Here is a 27,481-nt window from a genome sequence, read left to right as displayed (position 1 = left end):
TGATCCCTCTAGCTTAATGGCAGGAATCTGAGGCTAAAGAATTAGCTTGAAATTAAGCTAAAAATAAAGGTGGCATAAAAATGTCTAGATTGCCTTGGAAACTTTTTTGGTGGAGAGGTAAGAAATAAATGTTTTAGGCACAGAAAAAAGTAGCCATTTGTAAACTACTTGGACTATAGTCTGATGCAGGGGTAGTCAAACTGCGGCCCTCCAGATGTCCGTGGACTACAAACGCTGGCAGGGGCTCCTGGGAATTGTAGTCCACGGACATCTGGAGGGCCGCAGTTTGACTACCCTGGTCTGATGGAAAAGCCCATTTGCTAAGTTAGTGTGTTCTTGTGGGCTTCGGTTGCTCTTTTCTTTCTCTTCTTCCACATCCACTCATTATTGGGGAGTCCTTGATATCAGTAGAAATGCCTAATGATCCAAATCTGCAGGGTCCTCCCGCCTATCAAACAAAGCCCATCGCTCTGTTAACAAAAATCTTAATCGATTAAGCATACAATCATCAGTTAATTTCCATATGAGTCAATTTCCATGGTGTCAAAAAAAGGTGCATTGTTTCTTCCACTTTACGGAGACAACGTGCAGGTGCCTCATAGCAAGAAATCCAGGAATGCTTCTTTTAAGATGGCGCCTCCCACAAGCTAAACACAAGCTAAAGACCAGGAAGTGTGCCTTAGCAAGTCACAAGTCAAGAGTCAGAGCCCCAGAGGGATCCTCTCGATTGTTGACTGACCTTGCTTCACCCTCCTGGTCCTTTTCTCAGCAGGCATGCAAACAGAGGCGAGAGATGTTGGGCCTCTGTTCTCTATGTATGAACACTTGAAGTAGGTCCCTCCAAAAGGCAGCCAAAAAAAGTCAACCCTACATGGGTCCTAATCCAGCAGATGGGGAACCACCTAAGAGTCCTGAACTATGAGCTGAAGACCAGGGTTCTTGTTGTTGTTGTTATGTGCGAAGTCGTGTCCGACCCATCGCGACCCCATGGACAATGATCCTCCAGGCCTTCCTGTCCTCTACCATTCCCCGGAGTCCATTTAAGTTTGCACCTACTGCTTCAGTGACTCCATCCAGCCACCTCATTCTCTGTCGTCCCCTTCTTCTTTTGCCCTCGATCGCTCCCAGCATTAGGCTCTTCTCCAGGGAGTCCTTCCTTCTCATGAGGTGGCCAAAGTATTTGAGTTTCATCTTCAGGATTTGGCCTTCTAAAGAGCAGTCAGGGCTGATCTCCTCTAGGACTGACCGGCTTGTTCGCCTTGCAGTCCAAGGGACTCGCAAGAGTCTTCTCCAGCACCAGAGTTCAAAAGCCTCAATTCTTTGACGTTCGGCCTTCCTTATGGTCCAACTTTCGCAGCCATACATTGCAACTGGGAAGACCATAGCCTTGACTAAACGCACTTTTGTTGGCAGGGTGATGTCTCTGCTTTTTAGGATGCTGTCTAGATTTGCCATAGCTTTCCTCCCCAGGAGCAAGCGTCTTTTAATTTCTTTGCTGCAGTCCCCATCTGCAGTGATCTTGGAGCCCAGGGTTCTAGAGTTTACTATTATACCATACATAGCAACAGTAAGGCCTGGCAAGACTGACTAATAACCAGTGTAAGGTGTGGGGACACCCAAGGACATCTCTTCAGCATCTTCTGGGCCTGAGTCCCATGGAAAATATGTCAAGGTCAAAAATGTTCCTGGAAAGTCAAAAGTCATTTTCTGGCAGATCAAGAAAGCTTTTAAGAAGCAAAGTATCTTAGGCAGAGGGTAGGGAGAGTAAGATTACTGAATCACACCATGTTGTTCTGTTACCAAGTTGGCTTTAAGCATGGAGGTAGCTCATTGTTCTCAAATGGTTGTGCGTCACAGTGCACAAACGATGCTATATGAGCCAATAAATCACGCATTACTATTGTGGAAGACTTGTGGGGTGGAGAAATAATGAAATTCATTAAGAGCTTCAGAATGGGATCCTGTAAACTGAAGCCCAATTTAAGGGCTTTTGTGCAGGATTAATAATCACCATCCATAATCATCATTTCAGAGACTAGATCCTGTCAAACTGCATTAAACATGTTGCAGATGTGACTCATGAGGAAAATTAATTAAGGACTGCTTGGGAAGAACAGTAATAAAAACAAATATTACAAAAACCTGTATGTCCGGGCACTATTAAATATTTAAAATAACTTCTTATTGCATTAATAAACAGAAGTACCGAAAGGGTAGTTGGATTTCTGGAGAGTCTTTAATAAGCCATTGAATTAGTGGCCCAGTCACAGATGGTATTGAATTCTTCCTTCCATTTGCCTCAGAAGCATGTAATCCAGACCTTCCTGAGTTAATTGAAAGACTTCTATGGGTCTTTGGTTACTCCCAGAGAGACTAATTTGCCTTAAATTCCCATGATAGTGCACCACTGATGTTTAACTAAGCAGAGAAAGATCCGGTATACAAAATGCATCTTTTGCTTACTTATTTATTTATTGCTTATGTCTATTTATATCCAGCTTTTCTTCCCAGTGGGAGCCTAAAAACAGCCTACCATGGCAGCCTCCCCTCCTCCACATAATCCCTCAACAGCAACCCTGTCAGTATGACCAAGGACCACTCTACCTGAGACTAACTTTTGTGCTAGGCTCATGGGCACCCGCAAGTTTCAACAAGAAGGGCAAGCTATAAATGAAATATATAAGAGCCAGCTTGGTGTAGTGGTTAGGAGCACCGACTTCTAATCTGGCAAGCCGGGTTTGATTTTGTGCTCCTCCCCCACATGCAACCAGTTGGGTGACCTTGGGCTCGCCACAGCACTCATAAAGCTGTTCTGACCAAGCAGTAATATCAGGGCTCTCTCAGCTTCGCCCACCTCATAGGGGAGAGGAAAGGGAAGGTTAATGTAAGCCACTTTGAGACTCCTTCGGGTAGAGAAAAGCGGCATATAAGAACCAACTCTTCTTCTTCTAAAATAAAATAAACAGCAAAACAGGGATTTGGACCCAGTGCTTCTAGGCCCTCGTGTAACAAGCTAACCATTATACCAGGGGTAGTCAAACTGCGGTCCTCCAGATGTCCATGGACTACAATTCCCAGGAGCCCCCCTGCCAGCATTCGCTGGCAGGGGGCTCGTGGGAATTGTAGTCCATGGACATCTGGAGGGCCGCAGTTTGACTACCCCTGCATTATACTATTCTTGCTCTCCTGTTGTTTCCTATTTGAATCATGGCAAGTTATCCTAGATATTTGGGGGAGGAGCCTAAGGGAGGTGGGGTTTGTAGAGGGGAGGGACTTTGACTGGGTGTCATGCCATACATTCTATCTTCCAAAGCAGCCAGTTCTTTCCCAGGGAAGCTTATCTCTGTTATCAGTTGTAATTTCAGGATATCTCTAGGCTCTACCTGTAAGGTAAAGGTAAAGGTATCCCCTGTGCAAGCAACCGGGTCATGTCTGACTCTTGGGGTGACGCCCTCCAGCGTTTTCATGGCAGACTCAATACGGGGTGGTTTGCCAGTGCCTTCCCCAGTCATGACCGTTTACCCCCCAGCAAGCTGGGTACTCATTTTACCGACCTTGGAAGGATGGAAGGCCGAGTCAACCTTGAGCCGGCTGCTGGGATCGAACTCCCAGCCTCATGGGCAAAGCTGTCAGACAGCTGCCTTACCACTCTGCGCCACAAGAGGCTCTACCTGTAGACTAAACAAAACACAACACCGTTCCCCTGTTGTTGTTTTTTATCTACCTGTCGACTGGCAACCATACGTTTTCGATATAAAAATCATCACTAAGCAGAGTTTTTAGTTAGCACACCCACCTTTCTTTCCTTTTCTCCGTCTCCGTTTTAGTGTTTAATAAGCAGGGCGTGATGCTCAGATGAAAAGGGGGAGCTTTTCCTCGCTGTTTATGTAATGGACCCTTGTTACCTTATCATTATTCATATCCGATATTGCAGTGGAGGTTGTCAGCATGAGGAAATTCATAAAATAAAAATTAAAAAGGTTTAAAAGGCCAGCTAAAATTAAGCATTTTAAAACCTGCCTCACTTCACGCACACCTCAGAAGCACATGCTAAATTCCCTCTTTGTAATCAGCAGGTGTTAATAGCGGAGCAAGCCCAGCATTAATGTTATAACTAGGGAGGTACCAGTCACAGCCAGAGACTGGATTTAGTTTTTCCCATACAAATTGGCTCCCACTGATTTAAAACTAAGCTGATTTACCTTAAGTAAGGCCGTAGTTTCACCCAGCTCAGCACTAGCCAGCTTTATTGAACCTTTAGGCACGTAGGAAATTTTGAAAACAGATGGTTGGCATCATAACACAAAGGCAACCATGTAAGGTTGAGGGCTGGGGTCAGAGATATGAGCTGGGTGTGACAGTGACATTGCTATGTCACTTCCAGGTAAAACTCAGAATTCGCATAGGGTAGCTTATCCAGGAATTGCCAGAAATTCTATGATTTTACCACAGAGTTTCTGGGGATTCCCAGAGCTACCTTTTGTCACTTCTAGGTTGTATCACATTGGTGACTTTGCTGCTTTGTTTTTCTTCTACTGCTGTACCAAGCAGTGGGAGACAACAGAGTTTGCCAATAGGAGGCCTCTGGCAAGTCTAATACAGGAGAATAACAAAATGGCTGCCGTGGGAAATGCACCCAATTCCAGAATGTTATGTGGTTCCAGAAAACACTAAGTGATTCCAAGTAAAGTATCCTCCTCTGTTACCCATCAAAGATGATGCCTCCTGCAGACTTCTGAAGCATCTCCTGCCCCAGTGAAGTGGAAGAAGGCTAGGATTAGCTCTCAACTATGGGTAAGAGGAAAGCAGGTGCTAAGCTTTCCATCACATTGGGACCATTGGTTGACTCTGATCTGCTGTTTTTTTCTGCTCCCTGAACGTACCAAAAATAACTTGACATTTTCTGCATGTAACACATATATGCTACCACCAAGCCACAGCCCCTCCCTTAAAGAAAAAGGTTGCAGTCTTGACCACATTCTGAATGACTCCATCATACAAGGCATTATTCTTCTTTGCATCCATTGCTGGGAAGCATGGGTGGGAGGATGCTGTTGCAGTCACCCAGCTCATGGGCTCCCTAGAGGCAGCTGTGTTGGCCATTGTGCAAACAGCATGCTGGACTAGATGGCCCTTTGGTCTGATCCAGCAGGGCTCTTCTTATTTTCTTGAGCAGTCCGGCCATGCTCTGAAGACACTGTCCAGACCTGCATTTGATCATAGACACCAATGCTTGTCTCTTTGGGGGAGTGGGGAATTGATAGCCATAATGACATGTGTCCCTTTTGGCTCTTTGCATTTGAAAGGTTCTTCCCTGGCTAATGGAGGCCTGAATCTTCATAGCACTGTGAAAAGGAAACTGGAAGGGGAGAAGGATTACGTCTTTGATAAGAGGCTAAGGTACAGCGTGCGTCAAAACGAGAGCAACTGTCGGTTCAGAGACATTGTAGTGCGCAAAGAAGACGGATTCACGCACATCCTCCTGTCCAGTCAGACCTCAGATAACAATGCACTGACTCCAGAGGTATGCAGGTGAACCTCAAAGCCAAGGGGAAACACCCTGAAAAATGGGGGCTTGGTGACCATGAGAAAGTCAAAGACAATGTTAACCTGTGTTTACGATTATTCCCTCTTTTCAATGAAGATGGTTCCCTCAACATTCTTTAGTCATCAAGACCATGGTAGCCTTAGCCTACCGGTGGCTGGATCTTGAGATATATTACATCCTGAAAACTTATTTTGCAGCTGTTCTTCAGGATATGATAGATCTCACATTTTTACCATTAGGGAAAGCTTTGGAAGGAAAGGTTGCCACAAGTTTCTGGTTTCATGGTATATGTGAGATTGCTCCATGTGGTCCACATTGCTTAGTACTGCCAACCCGCCTGGGCTCATGTTGCAGGGTTGGCTTGATTTTCTGGAATGGAGTAAGTTCACAAGGGGAGAGCCGGAATCAAGGGGTAAGATTGATTTTTGCTTGGCTTCATGTTGTCAGGTTCCAACCAGTGACTTCCCTGATGGTTCATGTGTCTACACCAAGTGATGTTCTCACACCTCGGGGACTAAGCTTCAGGAGACTAGGCCCAAATGTTTACAAACTTTTAAGTCCTTTGTGGCATCTGTCAAAACTGTGCTGCTCATCAGGACGCTGTTGTCTATGTGTACACCATGAGAATAAACCTCAGCTTTGGGTAAATAATAGGATTGATCTGCCTGACTGCATTAGTTTTCCAAAAAATTTTTTGAAGAAGAAGACTCATGACAACTCCCATCCACAGGGAGTTTCTGGCAAAAGATGAGCAGAGCTGGTTTGCCATGGCCTTCCTCGGTGTAGAACACTAGCATTCCTTGGTGCTTCCCCATCCAAGTACTTATCAAGGCCAATCTGCTTTGCTTCCAAACTCTGAAACGCTCCAACTAAACTGAACTTTTCAGGCCCCATGAGGAGAAGACCAAACCCAGGACTCTTCAAAGCAAACCCTATATGATCAATCTGATCAATCCTCTGCTTCTTCCAAAGGCTTCACAGTGGCATACCTTGATCTCCCCTCTCTTGAGAATGATAGGCTCAAGGTCATCCATTGAACATCATGGTGAAGCTGGAATTTCATCCTGCCTCTCCCTGATCTTAATGTGACACTATACCTTCCACTTACTGACTCACACCCGCATAAGCTGAGATGCTGGCAAAGGGCATTTTCACACCTTCTTTTCCCATCATGCATACAGCAACCCAAAGACATTGGTAGAGCTCTCTTCTCACTCTCCTTTGTCTTATCCCCCATGGGAGACGGATCAAGTGAAGTGCAGAAGGGAATAATTTGAACACCGCCTTGGTGGTTCATCCCTGGTGGAAGAGGCGACTCACCTCAAGAGGGAGACAGTAGCTGAGGTGCAGAAGTAAATGAGTTTTTAGAATAGAGGCAATAACGGGAAGACGCTAGAGGCAAAACAGGATTCCGAACCCCAGCTATCAATAGCCTGGGGCTAGTAACCCAAACCTACCTGTCTCTGCAGTGGTCAGACTAATGTAAGCCATACTACCTGCATGACTCAGATCCTTTTCACATATTGGGAGGCCGCCAACCACATGCCACAGGAATATGCACTTCTTCCAACACACACAACTGCCATGTTGCATGAATGTGGGCAATGCACATATTTATTTTGTGCGTACAGTCTCACAAACCGACCACCGTATTTTTCAGGGTTTGCGCTCGTATATACCAAGGCTGTACCTGCATGACAAATAAACATGTTACCCTTGTGTGCATTTCATGCTGACTGGACACATTGGGAAGTTCATGAATAGTGCCCAATCCAATTATCTGCCGTTAATAAGCTCTGAGTTCACATGATTGTAACATCTGACAAGCTCTTAGGATACAGTGCAATCCCATGCAAAATTTCTCCAGTGTAAGCTCACTGTAATCGCTAAAATTATTACTGGTTTGACCAGAAATAATTGTGCATAAGAAAAAATAGAGTCCAATAGCACCTTTAAGACCAACAAAAGATTTATTCAAGGCGTGAGCTTTCACGCCTTGAATAAATCTTTGTTGGCCTTAAAGCTGCTATTGGGATCTATTTTTGTTGTGCTATTTCAGACCCACTTGGCTACCCATTTGAATTGTGCATAGGATTGCACTACGACCTATGACTTTTTCCATGCTGGCATTCGTCGATGTAGAAAATTAACACTTGCAGAGGGAAAGAATCAAAGTGATGCCTGATACAGCCATCCCCCACACACATCCCTGTCTCTATGATTCAAGGGCCCCATATGTACACATGGGGTACACCTATTGCACCCGCAATCCATGCCTCCATTTAGCCTAGGTGCACAAATGCGGACCTGTATATGTTTGGGCATTTGCATCTAGGTGCTGTGCCAATGGAGCCCTTGAAGGCATGGAAATTGGAGGAAGAGCCATTGACATAGCTACAGTAGGATCTTTTGGCCCTTTGCAGGCTCGTTTGGAGGCCAGCTTCCTGATAAAAAGAGCATCCCAGGCAGGGTCAGTCTGGGAAACCTCCTTGAATCTTCCCTGCCTCCCCTCAGCAGCTCAACAATATCGCCATGTCCCCTGGGTTTTGTTTTCTCTAGGCAGTGGCTCATGCCACTTTATCCCCAATTAATTAAAGCTGCTTCCAAACCTATTGATTGCATTACTGTTCCCTGCATGTATCAAAAGAGCCGAGCCAGCGTTTGCCTGCCAGAAGGCACATACTTCAGGAGCGCCGTGCGAACAGAAGGATTTTTTAATGTTTGAGGCTTTGTGAACTCGGGAATTGAAGAGAAGCAGCGTGAAATATTCGGGGCACAATTTAGGAAGATGACCTGATCCCTCAGGGGCTCTGCTTTTATTTCTTTGGAGGTCTTCTCTTTGCAGCCTCTATTGAATGTTTTTTTTTAAAAAAATCATAAGCCAGTCTAGTAGAAACTCAAGAGGGAGAGTCTTATTAAGTCTGGTAGTCTTTGAGGTCCCAGAAGACTTCTTATCTATTGGGGCTGCAAGAAGAAGAAGAAGCAGGAGAAGAGCTGTTTTTTTACCCTGTTTTTTACTACCTGATGGAGTCTCAAAGCAGCTTACAATCACCTTCCCTTTCCTCTCCCCATAACACCTTGTGAGGTAGGTGGGGCTGTGAGAGAACTGTGACTGGCCCAGGGTCAACCAGCTGACAATCCAGCGCTCCAGATTAGAGGACGCCACTCTTCACGACGACACCACGCCGGCTCTCCCCAGAGACTAACATGGCACCCCCAGTTGACATTTGCAGCCCTGCCAGATACTCCCGCAAGCTCACCCATGTCAATGAAGGCAAAATCCAGGCAACTTAAACAAAACTTGAGAGACGAAGGCCATGGCACCAAGTAAAACCAAGAAATCCATAGTGCAGATGAAAAACACACGGGGCTCTTCTTTTTTAATGAGTAGCAATGAGCGAAAAGGACTGGGGAGGTGCAGATGTTACATCTGTGTTCTGTTGACCATTCCTCAGCATATCATAGAGTTGGAGCTGAGCACAAAAGCACACTGCTGGACTGCTGCCCCCCCCCTTTCCTCTGATGGACTCAGCAGTGGCAATGGGAATCATTAGGGAGAGGTTGTTCATACCACTGCTTTCACCTAGCAGCTAAGACATTTTGACAGTTTGTGGTATTGTATAATGAATAATAGGAACTGCCACATGCATCTTTCGTACAAGATTTGGACTCACTGGGCCATATTTTGCTCCGGTTTGGAAATACAAAAGCCATACAATGAATAGCAGGCCTTTTCCATTTGGATTGGAAGGGGGAGGGGACTGTCTGCATATTCATTGTGAACCGCCGCGAGCCGGTTTCCGAGAGCGGCGGTCATACAAATCAAATAAATAAGTAAATAAAAATATAGTTCTCCCATGGGGTGAATTGTCATGGAGACCACACAGAAGTAGAACTTGGCGGAATGGCTTCCAAAACAAAGAGGGTCACTGGCTCAGTGCTAAAGGCCCCACCCATATTGCATGTAGAAGGTCCCAGGTTCAATTGTGGGCACTTCCAGGGATTTTAAAGCATCCCTGAAAGCAGGTGTTAGGAAAGCCCTCGAGGACTACTGGCAGTCAGAGTAGACAACACGGTGCTAGGCGGAGCCGGTCAACACCACACTAAATGAAAGAGCAGAGAAGCGTCTTCCTTACCGGGGATTTATTGATTTCATTGACCCCAGGCAGCCATTAATCTTTTAAACCGGTTCATTCAGTTAACCTGCCTTAGTATAATGCAATTTCATATGTTCAAACCAGACAAAGAAGACCATACTCTGAAATCAGTAAGTGGAAAACTGATAGTCCAAGCTAGGCCTGTCTCAGTAGACCTCAGAACCTAAGCAGGGTCTGCTCTGTTTAGTACTTGAAAGGGAGACCACCAAGGAAGTCCAGGGTTCTGCACAAAGGCAGGCAGTGGCAAACTACCCCTGTGTGACTCCTGCCTTGAAAACCCTACAGCAGCCTTTCTCAGCTTTTCTACCCTTGAGAAACCCCTGAAACATTCTTCAGGCTTCTGATCCCAGAAGTGGCACCATCATGCAGAAGATGGTTGGGACCAAAGCTGTGGACACGCCCACCTGGAGCCCCTCCCCTTCCCGTCCCCTCCAGGCCCATCGTTGGCCATTTTGGGAGGGGGGAGTGGGTCAACATGACCATTTACAGTCATATCACCTCATAAATGTTCAACAAATTTTTAACTTATGTAAAAAATTAATTCTCAGTCCCATTCAGGATCCTTCCAGGGCTGTCAAGAAACCCCAGGGTTTCATGAAACCCTGGTTGAGAAAGCCTGCCCTTCAGGCTCCCCATGAGTCAGGTGCAGCTTGGCAGCACACAGCCAGGGGGATGAAGTCCTTACCAGTCATTTAATGGAGTTGCTTCCATGCCTAAATGTACACATCTGCTACAACTCCGCAAATAAATCAAGCTACAAAAAGTTCAGAAGTGCAATCTCCTCTCGTGAGCAGAAACGTGATTCAGAGAAAGGTTAGTATTAGGAAGAGAGGGCTATTATTTTAATAATACCAGTAGGGAAAGGCCTTTTAAAATATTTTACGAGTGTTTTATGAATAATTTGAAAGTTGTAGTAAATCAAGATGTAAATTATTCCATCTCCCTGGGAGCTTTTATTGCTCCCTTCTTTTTAGAATTTAACGTGTCACCAACCACCCAACTGTACATAATAAATAAATGTGCTCTGTATTTGGTGCGCAGGGGGTGGTGAATTCCCGGCGCCCTTTTGATTTTAGACGGCACTAAATGAAAGAGCACAGAAGCCTCTTCCTTCCCGGGGATTTATTGATTTCATTGACCCCAGGCAGCCGTTCATCTTTTAAACCGGTTCGACTCAGGGTGTCGCTGATTTGTCAGTCTTTGCACATCAAAGGATCACACCTCTTTACTAAATACACGTACTCAGGTTAGAGGTAGGGAATTGTTTCGGAATGAAGGTAGGTCAAGGGCCCTAACTGCTGCAAATTTTTCTGAGACCAGCCAAACAGGTTTGAGAGGGTTTGGAACCCTGCAGAAACCTGACAAACCTGTTTGTCTGTTGATGAAAGTGTATTGGGCCTCAAGTCCTTTCTGAGCTCCGAGTGAGTTGAGGTATTGTGGCTTGTGCTAATCATTCCACTGCTTGGGGTTTTTTTTTTCAATTTCTGACAAGCTTTGGAGGAAAAAAGGAAGGCTGCATCCACACAGTGTTGGATATTGTGCTTTTGTGTCACTCGGACAGTCATTTGCTTCAGCGATGCTCTCATCCACACAGTGAATGACTGCGGTAGCCTCAGCCGTAGGGCAACGCTGGATCCGCCCGGAGGCAAAAAAGCACAGAGAGAAGAGAGCTCTCAGCTGCAAAAAGAAACACAACTCCCTCACTGTTAATCACTGCCTAGAGCAGGGGTAGTCAAACTGCGGCCCTCCAGATGTCCATGGACTACAATTCCCAGGAGCCCCCTGCCAGCGAACGCTGGCAGGGGGCTCCTGGGAATTGTAGTCCATGGACATCTGGAGGGCCGCAGTTTGACTACCCCTGGCCTAGAGAAAGGGGGTTCCAGGAGGGATGGAGCTGCAGCTCAAGGCTTAACCACACAATGCTCTTCCTCCCCCCCCCCCTTCGTCCCCAGGATGAGTCAGCCAGCGTGGTCTGGGAGTTCCTGCTTCCCAAACACACAGAGGACTGATTAAGATTACCACGGAGGGTTGAAGGGGCTTAACCCTCAGCGTCCCCCTCTCCTTTCTGATGTAGAACAGCCCAGGAGCCATTAGTTCCCCGCTGGAGGGGAACAGCATGGACAATGGCCATTTAAAAGTGTGAACCACCTTGTTTAACTTCTGACTGGAAGGCAGTTTAAAAATTTAACCAGTAAATCAGTGAAAGACACATTTTACGCAATAAAGAAATCTAAAAGTGTGCCTTATGCTGAATCGGACTGTTGATATCTCAGTATTACCTGCTCTGACTTGCAGTGGCTCCCCAGGGTCTTAATTGAAGGTTTCTCACATCACCTGTTCCTTCTAACTGGCAATGCCAGGGATTGAACCTGGGACGTTCTGCAGGCCAAGCAGAAGTTCTTCCAGCAAACCACAGCCCCTCTCAAGTCCTGACTTGCAGCTTTGCATCAACGTTAGGTCATGGCCCTGTACAGATTGAAGACAGCCAGGATGTACCACAAGCATTGATGTATGATGGTACCAGCTACAATTTTTATTATTGCTGTTGTTGTTGATATTGTTATTGTTGTTATTATTAACCATTGTTCTCCGTCCAGCTGGGTCCCATCGATTTACAACAGTAAGCATAAAATACAATGGAATCCCAACCTTCCCATGAGATTCCCACAAACCCACAGTCCCACCCCCTAACAGACTCAAGGGACCCTTCAGCTCAGTACCTCAAGGAGGGTGTTCGGAGGAAGGACCCGACAGATCTTTCTTGCCCTGGCCTCAAACAAACGTCTGGTGGAAGAGCTCCATCTTGCAGGCCCTGTAGAACTGAGCCGGTTCTGACAGGGCCCCAAGCTCTTTAGGAGCTCATTCTACCAGGTTGGGGGCCAGGACCAAAAAGGCCCTGGCCCTGGTAGAGGCCAGGCACACTTCCTGTAGGCCAGAGGTCACCAACGATGTCTCTATACCCATAAAGCATTTGACGCTGTTAGGAGTGTTGTTTTTAAAATCTTGCCCACCAATGCTCTTCTTGTGACCACACAGCCCCACAATGCCATCAAGTGGCCACCAAACCCCAAGCCACATGGGGGGGGGGGGAAACAATAACCATTTTTGAAAGTAAAGGAGGTAACTACTTTCTAGAGCAGCTGCAAGAAGCCTCACCTTAACTTAATTTGCCTATTTCTATGGCAACTGCTTGTTGCCTTTGACATTGGGAAACATCCCATTAATTAGGACATTTTTTTTTTAAGTGGCGGATTGAGAACGTTTTTAAAGGCCAAGGAGATCCCAACCAGCTCAGCGTATATGTGGAACAAAAAACTGGTGCTTACTGTTTGCCAAGATTTGAGGGTTACGATCTCGCTTGGCGACTCAGGTCAGTCAAAGCCCCGTTCTTTTTGTTCTCCGCAGATCATGAAGGAAGTGCGGCGAGCACTGTGCAACGCATCGGCGGACGACAGCAAACTCTTGCTCCTCAGCGCCGTGGGAAGTGTCTTCTGTAGCGGCCTAGATTACTCTTATTTAATTGGCAGATTATCGAGTGACAGAAGAAAGGAAAGCACCAGGATTGCAGAAGCAATAAGGTGACTTTGGTGTGCTGGGGTCACTCCATTAGGAAATGCAAATTTTTTAAAAAAAAATTAAAAACCCGCTCATACATATCGCTCTTTTTTTTATTTGGGCCATAGATTAGCCAAGACTGACACACACAAAGAGTCATCAACACATCTATGTATAATAAAATTTTAGAGCCAGGTAATAGACCAATTTCAGTGGTGCAGACATAATTAATAAAGAAACTTAACCAGCTTCTTCTTGTCGAGCATACTGAGACGCAGAATTTAACCACCTTAAAAGGGGTTTTGTTATAACAGTCTGAGAGGAGAAGGGAAATATAAAATTCATCAGGTCTGCCTGGAAAATGTGACGTTTGGAGATGTAGAAATTGAATGCCCATTTACAAAGGACAATGCGCTAACATGTAATTTCAAACACATCCAATTGGCAGGGGTAAATACAATGAGAGTAAGAGATATGTGTATGTCTCAATTCCAGAGAGCTCACAGAGGCAAAGGCAATATATGTGTGTGTTCTGGGATGGTAGGATTAGGTCCAACAACAAAAAGGTAACATTTCATATTTATATTAGCAAGAAAGCCCATTGCAAGCAGGAATACAATGGGCGCTAGGACCCAGGGGACACCAGGAGGTGCAGATCTCTCTCTCTCTCTCTGTGTCTCTGTCTCCCTCTACGTCTCCCTGTGTGTCTCAGTATGCCTCGCAGCAGAAGGCATGGCAGGTAATTAGGGCTGGTTTGTAGGAGGGAAGGAGGGCTGGTGTGCAGTTTGGGGCAGCTCTCTCTGTATCTCTTTCTGCCTCCCTCGCAGCAGGAGCGACAGGAGGGAATGAGGGCTCCAGTTCACCTGGAGAAAAATATAACAGATCTGGGTAGAGCAAAGTGATCAAGTAGCAAGGAATGGAATGACAATTCACAATTGGAAGAAACTTAATCCCTTTGGAAAAGATTGCATCAATGGCTATTAGCCAGGATAACTAAATGGAACCTCCATGTTCAGAAACAATAATCTTATGAATACCAGGGGATGGGGGCAGCAGCTGCTGCAGAGAGCCTGCTCCTGCATGGCTCCTGTTACATTCTTTAGTCAGACCACTGGTCTTTACAACTCAATATCATCTGATTGGACAGAATGCCAGACTAGGCAGACTTTTGGTCCGATCCTGGAAGGCAGTCCGTATGCTCTATGTTAAAAGTTTCTCCATCTGAAATCAGATGACAGTTCTCCGAGCAGGAGGGCGAGGAAAATGTAAAATGCTGCCTTTGTTTTCCAGTGGAAGGGGTGAAATTTTAGAACACCATTGATAACTGTCTTCCTCTTTTATCCTCTGTTTCAGGGATTTTGTCAAAGCTTTTATTCAGTTTAAGAAGCCTATTGTGGTAGCGATAAATGGCCCTGCACTCGGCTTGGGGGCTTCGATATTGCCACTGTGCGATATTGTCTGGGCAAGTGAAAAAGCCTGGTTCCAGACACCTTATGCAACAATCAGGCTCACTCCGGCTGGCTGTTCATCTTACACATTTCCACAGATCCTAGGTGTAGCTTTGGTAAGACTGCTTCCTGTACAAATTATTTTTTGTTTTTGGTTCTGACCCAGATGTAATGCAGTGCGACAACATTTCAAATGTACAGGAATGTCTTCATCCATGCCCTGCCATGCGGCTGCCCCAGATATGGGGTTTCTTTTTTGTACTGTTCTGCCATCTTGATGCTGTTTAATATCAGATTGTTTTAATTGTGGTTGGGGATGTTTTAATTGTTGATACATTCGGACTGTTGTTTTTACTCATAGAATCATAGAGTTGGAAGGGGCCATACAGGCCATCTAGTCCAACCCCCTGCTCAACGCAGGATCAGCCCTAAGCATCCTAAAGCAGTTTTATTGTGAGCCACCTTGGGCCAGCTGTTGCTGGGAGAGGCGAGATACAAATAAAAAAATAAAATATCTCTCATCCTAATGTGCATATAGGCATCTTCAAGGGATCGTGTCCTCAATTCCCCCTCTTCCTGAAGTTAGCAGGGTCCTCGTGAGGATTAGGGCAAGATTTTATCCATAGTGGTGCTCCCCTCTCCAGAAAGATCCATTTGGCTTATTCAGATTGCCCTAGTTTGATAAGAGAAATCAAGACGTTTAGCGCTGGCGATTTTGAGACACGTGCTACATGTATTTTCATTCTCAGTACTGCCTGAGGTAGAGCTTTAGCGGATGAGAAATACCTGGAAGGTCCCATCAGGACAGTATAACACAACATAAATTTAAAAACTAAACTAGGTCTAGTCCCTATTTAAATTTCCTGGTGAATATCTGAAAGTGCTTTACTCTGAGTCAGGTCAACATTGAATGATAGGACTCAATGATATCCAGTCTCTAGACTGGAAATGCCAGAAATTTAACATGGAAACCTACACACATTTATACCCAGCTGGTGTTAGAGTCGGACTTATTTCCACATTGCCCTGTCAACCTAAGCAGCCCGTCCTTCTACCCGGTGTCTTGACCATGGGTGTTTGGGTCTTTGCAGGCAAATGAAATGTTGTTTTGTGGGAGAAAGCTAACAGCACAAGAAGCCTGCAGCCGAGGACTCGTCTCCCAAGTCTTTTGGCCCACGACATTCAGCCAAGAAGTGATGCTGAGGGTGAAAGAAATGGCATCCTGCAGTGCAGTGGTAAGAAAAATATGGGGGCCGAAATCAAGAAGTCTACTTGGTAGCCTTTGGCCCACCACTTTTCCACCCTTAGTCTCTTATCTTCAGACTAAGGATAATACCGATCTCTCTTAGGGGATAATTATACTGATTACAGTAAAACAACCTGTGGGAGATAGTATGGGATTCTGTAAAAGAGCTTGTGCGGTACAGTGGCTGGACTGGGGCTGACATTACCCGGTTCATATCCCTGTTTGCCATGAGGGATGGCGTGGTGCAGTGGCTAGAATATCAGACAAGGGCCTGGGGCTGCTGGGTTCGAATCTGTTGCTCATTCATGGAATCCCACCAGGTGACCTTGGGCCAGTCATAATTTCTCAGCCTGACCTACTTTCACAACGTTGTTGTTGTGAGAATTAAGAGGAAGGAGAACAATGTGAAAACCTACGCCTGCAGCCAGGAGACACACAAAAGCTTACTGTGGGTCTTACACATCTTCCCACAATTCACCTGCCTTGCCGAACACATTTGCAAAAATTGCTTCGTGAGCAACTCTGTGATTCAAATACTCTTTTTTTCCCCAGAAGCCCCCATGCCCCACCCCCCAAAAAAAGGCTGAAGTCTTGTTTTTACCTTCTGTTTTAAAGATGGTAACTTGGGCACAAAAGTAGCGGCTCCCAATTCTATTTAAAAACTCTGAGGCACACAAACTTTTTAATTAAGTGAATTGTAGATTACATCTCTTTGGAGGCCCTTGGGATGAGGCACACAAAAGAAACACACACTGAAAAAGCATTGTGTAGCTTTCTAGGATTGTGCAACTATTCACCGCATTGATCTGACAACATTCGAGGCCTGATCCTGCAAATTCTTCTTTTCCTTTCATTATCTCCCAAGGCCTCGTTTTATCTTCTCCTTTTTAAAGATACTGTCCTGTGCCTGCACATCGGAAAACCTATAAAACTTTCAGCTTAGGAGGCATTGAGAAGTGATGCTAAGGATTTTATTATTTTTTTGTCTCTAAGCCCTTTTGAAAAATAGATAAAAGAGATGTGTGCATGCAGTTAACACAGCATATAATGTACACCAAGTCTCTTTATTATTATTTGAAAGATCACCCCTAGAAGTGAGGCTGTTCAGGTTAAGGGCCTGCAGGGAATTGCAGATGGGGGATACATTATTAAGAAACAACCCCACGCCTCAATAATGAAATAATATGCCACCACTAACCCCCTGAGTGCCTTGTAAAGACTACTGCTATAACGCAACTCTCCAGACTGCTGAGGTTCAACAATAAGTCTGTTGCTACAAAGCTTGTGAATCTTTCCCACATTCCCATCTCTCCAGTAGCATCTTCTGACTCCACGAATGTTGATTCATGGGCCCACATGGACCAAATGGATCAGGAGGTTTGCAATGATGTGGGGAGAAAGGGTAACATTTCCCCCTTCTGCAAGAACCAGCTCTGTTTGTGGCAAGCTGCAAGACTGGCTCCAACTTTCCCAAGGTTGGAAGGGGTTATTGGGGTGAGGGGAACAAGGAAAAGTTCTATCACTGCTTGTGCCTTCCCTTGATGGATTGCTGGACCCAGCTCATCAGAATCAACCTTTGTTCTTCCTTGAACCGTTTGCTACCCACGGTAATTATACCTTGCCCTGACCTGGATGTCTCAGGCTAGCCCAGTGTTGTTGGTTCTTGTAAGCCCTGGCTTGTATTTGGATGGGAAACCACCAAGGAAGTCCAAGGATGAAACATAGCGGCAGGCAAATGGCAAATTACCTGTGTGGGTCTCTTGCTTTCAAATTCCTGCAGGGTTGACATAAATCAGATACAACATGGTGGCACTTTCCAATATCTCGATAGCTTTAATATATTCAAACTATGATATTGGGGGTTATAATTTTTTTCACAGGTATTAGAAGAATCTAAATGCCTGGTTCGGAGCTTCCTGAAATCTGGACTCGAAGACGTCAATGAGAAAGAGTGCCAGATGTTAAAACAGCTCTGGAGTTCTTCCAAAGGACTGGATTCATTATTCAGTTATTTGCAAGACAAAATTTATGAAGTCTGACCCTCCCATCATGCGCCTCAAAAGAGAAAGGGTTCCAAGAGAAGAGGGATTTCTGATGTCACCTGGGTTTGGACAGCTAAATTACAGTCCAAATCTAATAAATCCTTCTGAGGAATTTGTGTGATAATGTATCTAACATACTTTGGGCTGTGTCAGTTTCCTTGTGAGTTAAATAGAAAAGTTTCAGCGGCCGTTTCTAGCAGGTTCGATCCTCGTTTGACAAAGGGAAAGAGGACTGGAGTTGTGCATATACACTTGACAGAGGATTAAATCATGCGCATGCGCAGATAGAGGGAACCATACATTCCGCCAGCTGAAAAGCACTAGTGTCACCACTCAAGGGACACCACGAGTTTTATGTTTGTTTGTTTTTTAACTTATTCTTTATAAGCAGTTTGACGCAAGAGGTCGAGTTTAGAATTTGAGTCAAAGTTACACCTTTTTGAGCCTGCTTTAGAACTGTTTTAATACTTTTTTTTTTGGCTTGGTTTTCAAAATGTTAATGGGATATTTTTTCTATAATTTATATGTTATGGTGTATAAAAAGTTCAATTTTGCAAAAAGAAACAGAAAAAAAAATCTCCAAACAACTCTTCTTGGGATTCTTGTCCCCCGGATGAATTTATTTAATTAATTTATTTGTACCTCTGCATCTAATATAGGTGGTTGTGTCATATGTAATTTTACTATTGTCATACTTCCACAGACTGGATAAATGTTCTGTTCAAAAGTGCAAACTCTTCAATTTACCTTAACAGAATGTCAGGGGAAAAAGGAGGATGAAACAGGTAACATACACAACATTGAGGGGCATTAAGTTCAACAGCCATGTACATATTTTGGCAGGTGGCACAAAAGGCATCAAAAGGTCCAGAATAGGACCATCATTTTATAGATTCTTTACGGGAAACAAGCTGAAGTTGTGTGTGTTACACCAGACCTTCTTTTTTCTTGACATGATACATAGGTCGTTTCCGCACTACTGATACCAAATTTTGCCTTTCCAGCTGCAGATCTGAATTGCACGTTCACTTACTCCACGGTTAATGACTCCCCAATTACAGCAATTTCATCTTTAAGGTGGGTTCTAATTCAGGGCGGCCCAATGAAGAATTCCTTGCATTCAGTTTTTTTCCCCCTCGGCCACCATTTTGATTTGTTTGTGCACGACCCCCCTTTGACATAATGTCCGTCACCATCCTCGCACCCTCCATCCTGAAAAATCTACTTTTAAAAAAAAATGTGGTGATCGCGTTACAATGCTGTCTCTAAGCATAAAAGAATAGCAGCAATCAGTCTCGATTGTAACGCAATAAACTGAAATTTAAAAAAAATTCACATCTAGTATACTTGGGAGAAAAGGGGGAGGGAAGACAGTCAATAACAAATCAAGTCTAAGGGAAAACACAAAATGGCAGAAGGATGGGGCACAACAAAGAAAGGTGTAAGCAGACATCGTTTTGGAGAGCATGTGCTGACTAAAAACAACTTTTTGGAAAAGGGGAAGGGAGCAAAGAATGATGAGAGACTGCCCCCTTTCGAACCAGATGCAGAAAACATATGGCGGATTTCAGCCTAGGCAACAACAAGGAGAAAGCCCAAATGCGGAAAGCCTAGAGGTGTCTCACAACATCAAATAGAAATCCAAAAGGAGACTAAAATAAGGTATGCGGAAATTATCACAGTGTAGGATTTTTGTACTTTTTTTCAAAGACTTATATCTTTACTCCTTTTTCCTTATTAGTGGGACTTTAATAACAGGGTGTATGGTACCCAAACTGTGGTACTGACAAAAAGGGTAAGGTGTCCCTTTGTGCTGTGAAACTAAGAACTTCAACTGAGCCTCTGGTCAGCTTTGTTTTTCAAATGTGAGACAAATATCATTCAGAAAGTTGGGAGAGAGACCAGCACAAAAAAAGTTATGAATTAGATCAGAAAAGATTTCCACTCCACTTCCTTCATTCGGTGTTCTGTGTGTGGCATTACCACTCATACTTTCCCATCAGAACAAACTATAATCATTGGTCCTTAGAAGAGTACCCTGGTATTTTAGGGAGTCATAACTGACAAGATATTCCCTACTGCATAGGTCTAACACCTTGTGGAACTAAAAAATGGAGAAGGCAATGAAGCAGAAGATCTGTACATCTAGATATTCCAGTGGTTTGTGCGTTGGCTGGCTGTCTCCACACTACTACAATAAGCTCTTAGTTCTTTTAAATATGCAAAGCAGAATGCCCCTTGCAAAAGAATTCGAGGAAGGGTGAATCAACATTTCGTGAATGTCATGGAGAACATGTATAGTTTCCATTATTTTTTTTAAACCACCATTGTTGTTGTGCTTTTTGTTATCCATCCATTTCTAAAGGGAAAAACACTTTTCAATTATGTTCCATTTCTGTTTTGCATTTCTGAGCTTCCTGATAAGGCTGTTTAAGGGGGGGGGGGTTGTTTGTATTTGACTCCACCACCTAATTAGAACAGTTCTGTGGAGAAAATCTGTAGCAAATCAGGGCTTAAGGTTTACCTGAATGTTCTTGAATGCAATATTAAAAATGGTTTCTGGAACTATCTAACCATATATGCCTAAAGGACCCTCTTCATTCAAGGGGTATTATTTATACTCTTCTAACCGGGTTGGATCCAACCAGCGTTTTCATGGGTGAAAAGTGGGAGGCCATTTTTAACCACAACAGAAGGCCCACGTAGACAAAAGCCCTGTGGGACAAGACTGCAGTGAAAGCAAAATTGAACTGAAAATCTGGTAGGATCCAGCTCATTCTCTGTTGAATATTAAGGGTAGCCTCAACCAACTACTCACTATATTTTGTTACTTACTTCCTGATATCTCATCACATCTCATCTGATGTTCTACTGTTGCACAAATATTCAAGAAACATTTTCTTCTAATAAGTGTTGACCCTTCCACTGGGAAAAGATTTCCTCAGTTAGATCAAGTCTTTTTCTTCTGGAGAAGCTACTTTCTACAATGGAAATAACTGGACCCAATCTCATGGAAAGGTGGATCTTTTCTGCCTTTCCCAGCAGTCTTTGCGAACCCCCAGGTACGTAGCATTGCCTTTCTGGCCCTCAGAAGGGCTATCAGAAGAAGGGAATGGTGAGAAATATCCACCACACATTTTGCTAGTGTTTGAAAAGGCAGTGTCCTGTGTACAAAGAGGAAGAGAAGACCATGCAGAGGGTGGAAAGAAGATAAATAGGATAGTACAGTCAAGACCTTCTCCTCTGTTAAGTGTCATTCCTTGTTTGTCTCCAGATTGCTACTCTAAAGGCAATTTCCCCCCTTTTTCTCAGAAATATCACACTCAGTCTTACCCTCTCTCTCAGCTAGAGATGTAATTAGGAATCTATCTCTGTCTTTACTCTTTAATCAGGTTGTGCACTGTTTCTGTGCTAATTATTTTGCCAACAGGGGTTATGTTGCCAATAGATCACCATTTGTAAACCCAGCCAGAATCATCTAAAAGTGTTGTGATCAAGAGGCTAGACCTGCATTTCCAAAGAAAAGCATACCAAGGTAAATCTTAGAGCAGAAAGGGGCATTTTTGTAGGCTACACACTGGAGTGCAAAGGATACAGAATCCTTAGCCCACAAACAAAAACAGTTAAGATGTGCAATGTGGTCTACACTGATAAAGGGAGAGATTGAGAAATATGGAGAAAGTAGACATCAGTGAATCATTCTACACCAACAAAGGAAGCTGAAGCACAGCAAACAGAAATAATGCATTTTGAACTCTATAGACAACATACAGGACACACCTGCAGAACCTTAAAAAACAGAAGGGGTTGCAGAGCTAAGTATGAGATAGTCAAGTAGATCAAACAAAGGAGCACTGCTGAGAAGACTTTTGAATCTAGCGAAGGCAGAAGCTATATCTGAGCCTTCCACATGGAAAGACATGGCAAGAAAACCTGCAAAAGAAGCAAAAACATGGAGAAAAGCCACTTCAATAAGAATACTCCTGAGCATTAGTGGCAAGGATCAAGCATGTGGAGCATCTGGACATAAAGACTGCTTTTCTAGATGAAGGCACAGAGGAAGATGTTTTCGTGGAACAGTTGCCTGGAGCAGATCAATCCAAAGACAAGCAACTCATCAATAAACTCTAAATGACTAACATAGGCTATAAGATGTTGGAATGTGAAACTTCATAAAATGCTAACCAAGGAAGGATTTGAGCTAGGCAAGGCTGAACAGTGCCTATACTCAAGATATAAAGACAACAAATGGGCTTACATTCTGACATATATGGATGACCTAATTTTATGCTATGAAGACAGGGAGGACTGTGATGAAATAGTTAAACATCTGAATGAATTAGGAAACATCAACTACTATCTTGGAATAAAAGTAGTCCAAGGAAGAAGATGGATGCTATCTTCTCAATTAGAAGCAGGAAATTCTAGAATTTTTGGACTACATGAATATAAAAGGGGCAAGTAGTGCTATGGAAACAAACTACCCAAACCAGCAAAGAAGTAGTAAACTTCTGCCTGACAACAAGCAATACAAAGAAGCAATTAGAAGACTGCTGTACATAAGCACATTGTCACCTCTAGATATCACAGCAGCTGTAGGCATGTTATACAGAAAGACAAAATCACCAAGCAAAAGGGACTGGAATGCAGTCAAAAGACTTACAAAGTACCAGCATGGCACTGCACATCTGAAACTGAAATTATCAACAAATGACACTCCCAGCAGTGGATGCAGGCTGAGCAGGAGATATACAGACAGAAATTAAACTGGTGGACATTTGTTCTTCTATGGCAGTGGGACAGTCAGCTGGAGCAGCAGGAAGAAAGAAACTATAGTTGTGTTCTCAGCTGTAGCTGAGTATGTGTCTGCAATAGAAGCATGCAGAAAAATGAATACTGCAACTAATGCAAGACTTTGGGACAAAGAAACACAAACTCTTTGAAGATATCCAAGGGCGCATAAAACTTGCACCAAAAGAGATCAACTCAAGAACTAAACACATGCATGAGGAGCATCACCCAGTAAGAAGCATGCAAGAAGGGATAGTTGAGTAGGAATACTGTCCTACAGATGAAATAATTGCATATATACTCACCAAGCCACTTTCTCTTTTCTCAAAAACAGTTTGAAAGTCTATGTAAGAAGATGAATCTTGTGGCTTTGCACACTAGACTTTGAGCATGGGTGTTGGAAAAGGCAAAGTCTGGTGCGCAAAGAAGAAGAGAAGACCCTGCAGGGGGCAGCAAGAAGATAATTAGATAGTGAGGTCAACATCTCCTCATCTGTCAAGTCCCATTCTCTTGTCCATCTTCAAATGTCTACTCTTAGAGCAATTTCCCCCTTCTTCTCACAAGTGCCACACTCAGGCTTACCCACTCGCTCAGCTAGCGATGGAGTCAAGAACCTCTCTGTCTCGCCTCTTTCCAATCAAGTATATTAGTTCCTAAATAAACCTTTATCTTCTCTTTTAATCAGGTTGTGCACCACTGCTGTGTTCATTACTCTGCCAACACACAGAGTACAACCTCGTGACATTGAGCAAATGAGGGGAGTCAAAGGATATTATATGGCAAAATCAATTATTACCCTTTTCTCTTAAAAGGTACAACCCAAGTTGATGCTTCCAATATGTTAATCGAACTGGCAGAGAGCTGGTGCTAAGTCTTGATTACCGCATGTAATTTTGGGGTGTCTGAATATGTGATTTTAGAACAAAACATCATATTACAATTGGTTTTTCAACATCATGTTTTTAAAATATCACCACCTTTTCTTTGGCAAATGAATGACTGAACCACACTGAATACCGTTTCTTCATAAGAACTCTAAAGCTTTTTCAACTTTTAAACATCAATTTCATAAGTGGTTACTTGATTTCAGTTTAATATCTTTTTTTTTTCAAAAGGACAGCCTTTTTTAAAAAAAATCTTTTAGTTTTGTCTCTCAGCACTGGGTATTCTGCTATATAGGTGTACTGTATATAAGATCCTGGGTACATTTATGAATATTCACAGTATTTAAGAAAATAAATGCAAATTTGTTGTTGAGTATGTTGTATTATTTCATGTAAATTGTTTTGTACAAATCTTAAAGGGTGGGCAGTTTTTGCATTTGTAGATATGGAAAGGTAATGCAGTTCCTTTGTGTGTTTGTCATGCATGCATTTTTTTTTTTGGTTGTACATAAACCGTGGCTTTGTTTATTAGCTGGGTACCCCTTCTGTTTCAACGAATAAGCTTTCACACTTTAATACAGTATATATTTTGAAAAATATAAACTTTTATATTTCTGTGGTAGATTAGGGTAAGCGTTTTAGGCAATCTTTTCCACTATGGTTAACCATTCTTTTAATCTCGAATTTTTTCAGGTTTTGTGCCAATTGTTTTCCACTTAGAACGATGCATTCTTTTACTCTTCTAAATAAGATGCAGGCAGGGGTTGTTTGTTTCTTTACTCCTCCCTTCCTCCCTTCCTCTCCAACCTTGAAATAACTGACTTTAAAGTATAATTTGTAATACTGCATTTGTGAATAAGCCTTACCACTAGGTGGAATAAAGCAATGTTGACTGCATATGTAGAACTGACTATCTGGCTGGATGCGACACCGGGTGACACCAAGCAGATATAAAGCAGGAGGTGGGTGGGCCCTTTTATGCAAAAGAGGTGGGATCTGAGAGAGGTGCTAAACCCAGTCTCCACCACTGCCTTCTCCACACAGTACCTTCCCCACAACTATCACCTTTTTCAGCCCTAAAACCTGAAGCGAATGTCACAGGGAGATGAGCAATTTGAGGAAGGTGATTTGGGGAGGAGGCATAAAGTGGAGGAAAGGTTTGGTACTTCCTTCCTCAGCCACTTTTCTGCTTGCAATGCCTTTTCAACCACCTGCATTTGTATAACCTTCCTTGAACTTGTCGCATCAAATTGGAGGCGGAGGACTTCCCCCAAATAACCTTGTGCAGATGGGCCGGCAAATGCAGAGTGCAAGGCTTCAGGCTGTGTGTTTGTTCTCGCGTGTGTGTGTATGCGTGTATGCGAAATGGATAATACGGGTTGTTTCTTTCAAACAACGTGGTTAGGTGTGTCAGCATGGGCTTTGTTCCCTACCTACGGTGAATATGGTCCACCCCAGTCATACCAATCAATCTCAGGCTTGTTTTCTGTGGCTGGACCTATCCAAATCAAATCTGGCTGAAGCCAACTCTCTGTCGGAGATGCTAAAGAAGTTTACATAAGTGACTTAACGACAATCTTAATAGTGCATTTAAGTACTTCATATCCTGAACGTTATTTGTGTCTACCCAATTAGCTGCATGTTTTTAAGCCATATTCAATCTCTTTGCCCCTACTTTAAATACAACCCAGAAAGTCATTTGCTAACTTAACTGATGTTGTCGACAGGTTTTCAACTATATGGGAATAAAGATATATTAAAGAAAGGGGTATGTATGGAAATATAAGCCCAGGACCAAAGAGTTCCATTGACCAAGTATCCATTAGTTAGAAAAACGAACCAGTTTCTCTTGAACAGCAAAGAGCAACTGCTGACTCCCTTCTCGCTAAAGTTTTGTTTCATTTCTTACTCATTTCAGGGAAAGAGAGAGAGAGAGAGAGAGAAAAGGGCAGGGTGGCCAGAGAAGGCCTATCTTCTAAAAGCTAATTAGGAAATGAGAGACAACCAGTGAAGGGTAAGAGTGTCTATTGGTAAGGCTTATTACCAAACCTCAGAGATAAAGCAGATAACCAAAAAAAAAAGTTAACAAAATTCCAAAATTTGTTGGGAACAACTTATTTGATTACTCTTGCACAAAGAAATTAAAATGTTGAACTTTTCAGAGTAGGCCCTTGAGTTATTTTGTTGTCTGGATGTCGTAGGTTAAGACAGAAACAGCATCTAAATATTTGTAATGGATAAAAAGTATACAGTATAAAAAATATAAGGGTATGGGGCACCCCTTAACCACAGTGTTGTAAATAATATTTCTGAAATCGGGACAGTGCTGAGGGACACATTATCTTCTGATATATCAAATATTGACTGTCTAGATCAAATTGTACACAATATATTTGTGGATGGTCCTGTAAACTAGTGTATGAACACATTTTTCTGGGTGCCTTAGAAGTTGTATTTTTCATGTGTGTTAATATGCAGTATTTATACATTGTGAGAAGCTGCTTTGAATAAAAACATTGAAACGTCCATTTGGTGAGTTTGTTGGGAGTTTTGTTTGTTTGTTTTACAAAAAGTCATGGTGTGGTCAAAGAATGTCATGATAGGGGGTTATAAAAATTCTGCACAGGTTAGAGTCGTCAAAGAGAGAAGTTTTTCTCTCAGAGGTGTCCAGTGAAGTTGATAGACATTACTTACTTGCAAGTGACACCAAAACTGGGAGGAGTAGCAAACACCCCAGAAGATACTGATAATGTTCAACGGGATCTGAACATGCTAGAAAAAATGGCAAATAAGAACGAGAGACAATTTAATAAGGATAAGTGCAAAGTTCTACTTCTGGGTCACAAAAAATGATAGGCATGCATTCTGGATGGGGTAGCAGTAGGGGGGAAAAGCAAAGACAGTCTTTGGCTGTTATCAACCGAGGCATCACATCACAATTACGAGATGTCATAGTCCTGCTGCATACCTCATTGGTCAGACCACACCTCGAGTACTGGATGCAGTTCTGGAGGCCTCACTTCAAAAAGGATGCAGACTAAACTGAGAGGATGCATAGGAGAGGGTTATTCGGGACCTGGGGATCAAGCCTTATGAGGAAAGCCTTTGGGACTTGGGAATGTTCAGCCTGGAGAAGAGGAGTTTGAGAGGGGAAATGATTTCTGTCTTTAAGTATTTGAAAGGTTGTCACTTGGAGGAGAGCAGGGAGAGGTTCTTTTTGACAGCAGAGGATGGGACCCAGAGTGGGTAGAGAAAAGCGGCATATAAGAGCCAACTCCTCTTCTTCAAAAATATCCGGGCTCTCTCAGCCTCACCCCCCTCACAGGGTGTCTGTTGGGGGGAGAGGAAAGGGAAGGCGACTGTAAGCCTCTTTGAGACTCCTTTGGGTAGAGAAAAGTGGCATCTAAGAACCAACTCTTCTTATCTAGCAGGGCTTTTCATACATCCTTGTTGATTGTAGCCTTCCAACGGGTTAATCAGAGTATAATTTTGTGTCTGAGAATTCATAGACTCCTGTTCAGCTCCCTCTTGTCTGACAATTAAACTCCTGCTAAAAGGCACACCAAGAAGCCTGAATAGTCCAGACTAGCCCAGTCTTGTCAGAGGTTGGACGCTAAGCAAGCCTGGCTCTAGTTAATGTTTGGACTACCAAGGATTGCTATGCAGAGGAAGGCAGCAGCAAACCACCTTTACCTCTCTTACCTTGAAACCCCGTGGTCATAGGATCAACGTGCTGGTTGCGGCTTCACAGCATGCCATTTGTGTTACAAAAGGTACACCCTTAGGTTCATCCAGGGCTTCATTCAACAA

General features: G+C 43.5%; 1 protein-coding gene across 1 annotated transcript in view; it reads left to right on the top strand.

Moving 5' to 3' along the window:
• Positions 1-26,191, top strand: part of CDYL2 (chromodomain Y like 2) — a 61,300-nt gene extending 35,109 nt beyond the window's left edge. The window contains exons 3-7 of the mRNA XM_077309766.1: positions 5,307-5,524; positions 13,111-13,283; positions 14,614-14,824; positions 15,800-15,943; positions 17,835-26,191. Coding sequence (XP_077165881.1) covers positions 5,307-5,524; positions 13,111-13,283; positions 14,614-14,824; positions 15,800-15,943; positions 17,835-17,993 — 905 coding nt within the window. The 3' untranslated portion in view covers positions 17,994-26,191. The remainder of the gene's footprint in view (positions 1-5,306; positions 5,525-13,110; positions 13,284-14,613; positions 14,825-15,799; positions 15,944-17,834) is intronic.
• Positions 26,192-27,481: the final 1,290 nt, after the last annotated feature.

Source organism: Paroedura picta, chromosome 14, assembly GCF_049243985.1.
Source record: "Paroedura picta isolate Pp20150507F chromosome 14, Ppicta_v3.0, whole genome shotgun sequence".
NCBI lineage: Eukaryota > Metazoa > Chordata > Lepidosauria > Squamata > Gekkonidae > Paroedura > Paroedura picta.
Note: the sequence above shows the minus strand (reverse complement) of the source record. Positions and strands in the feature narration are given on the sequence as shown.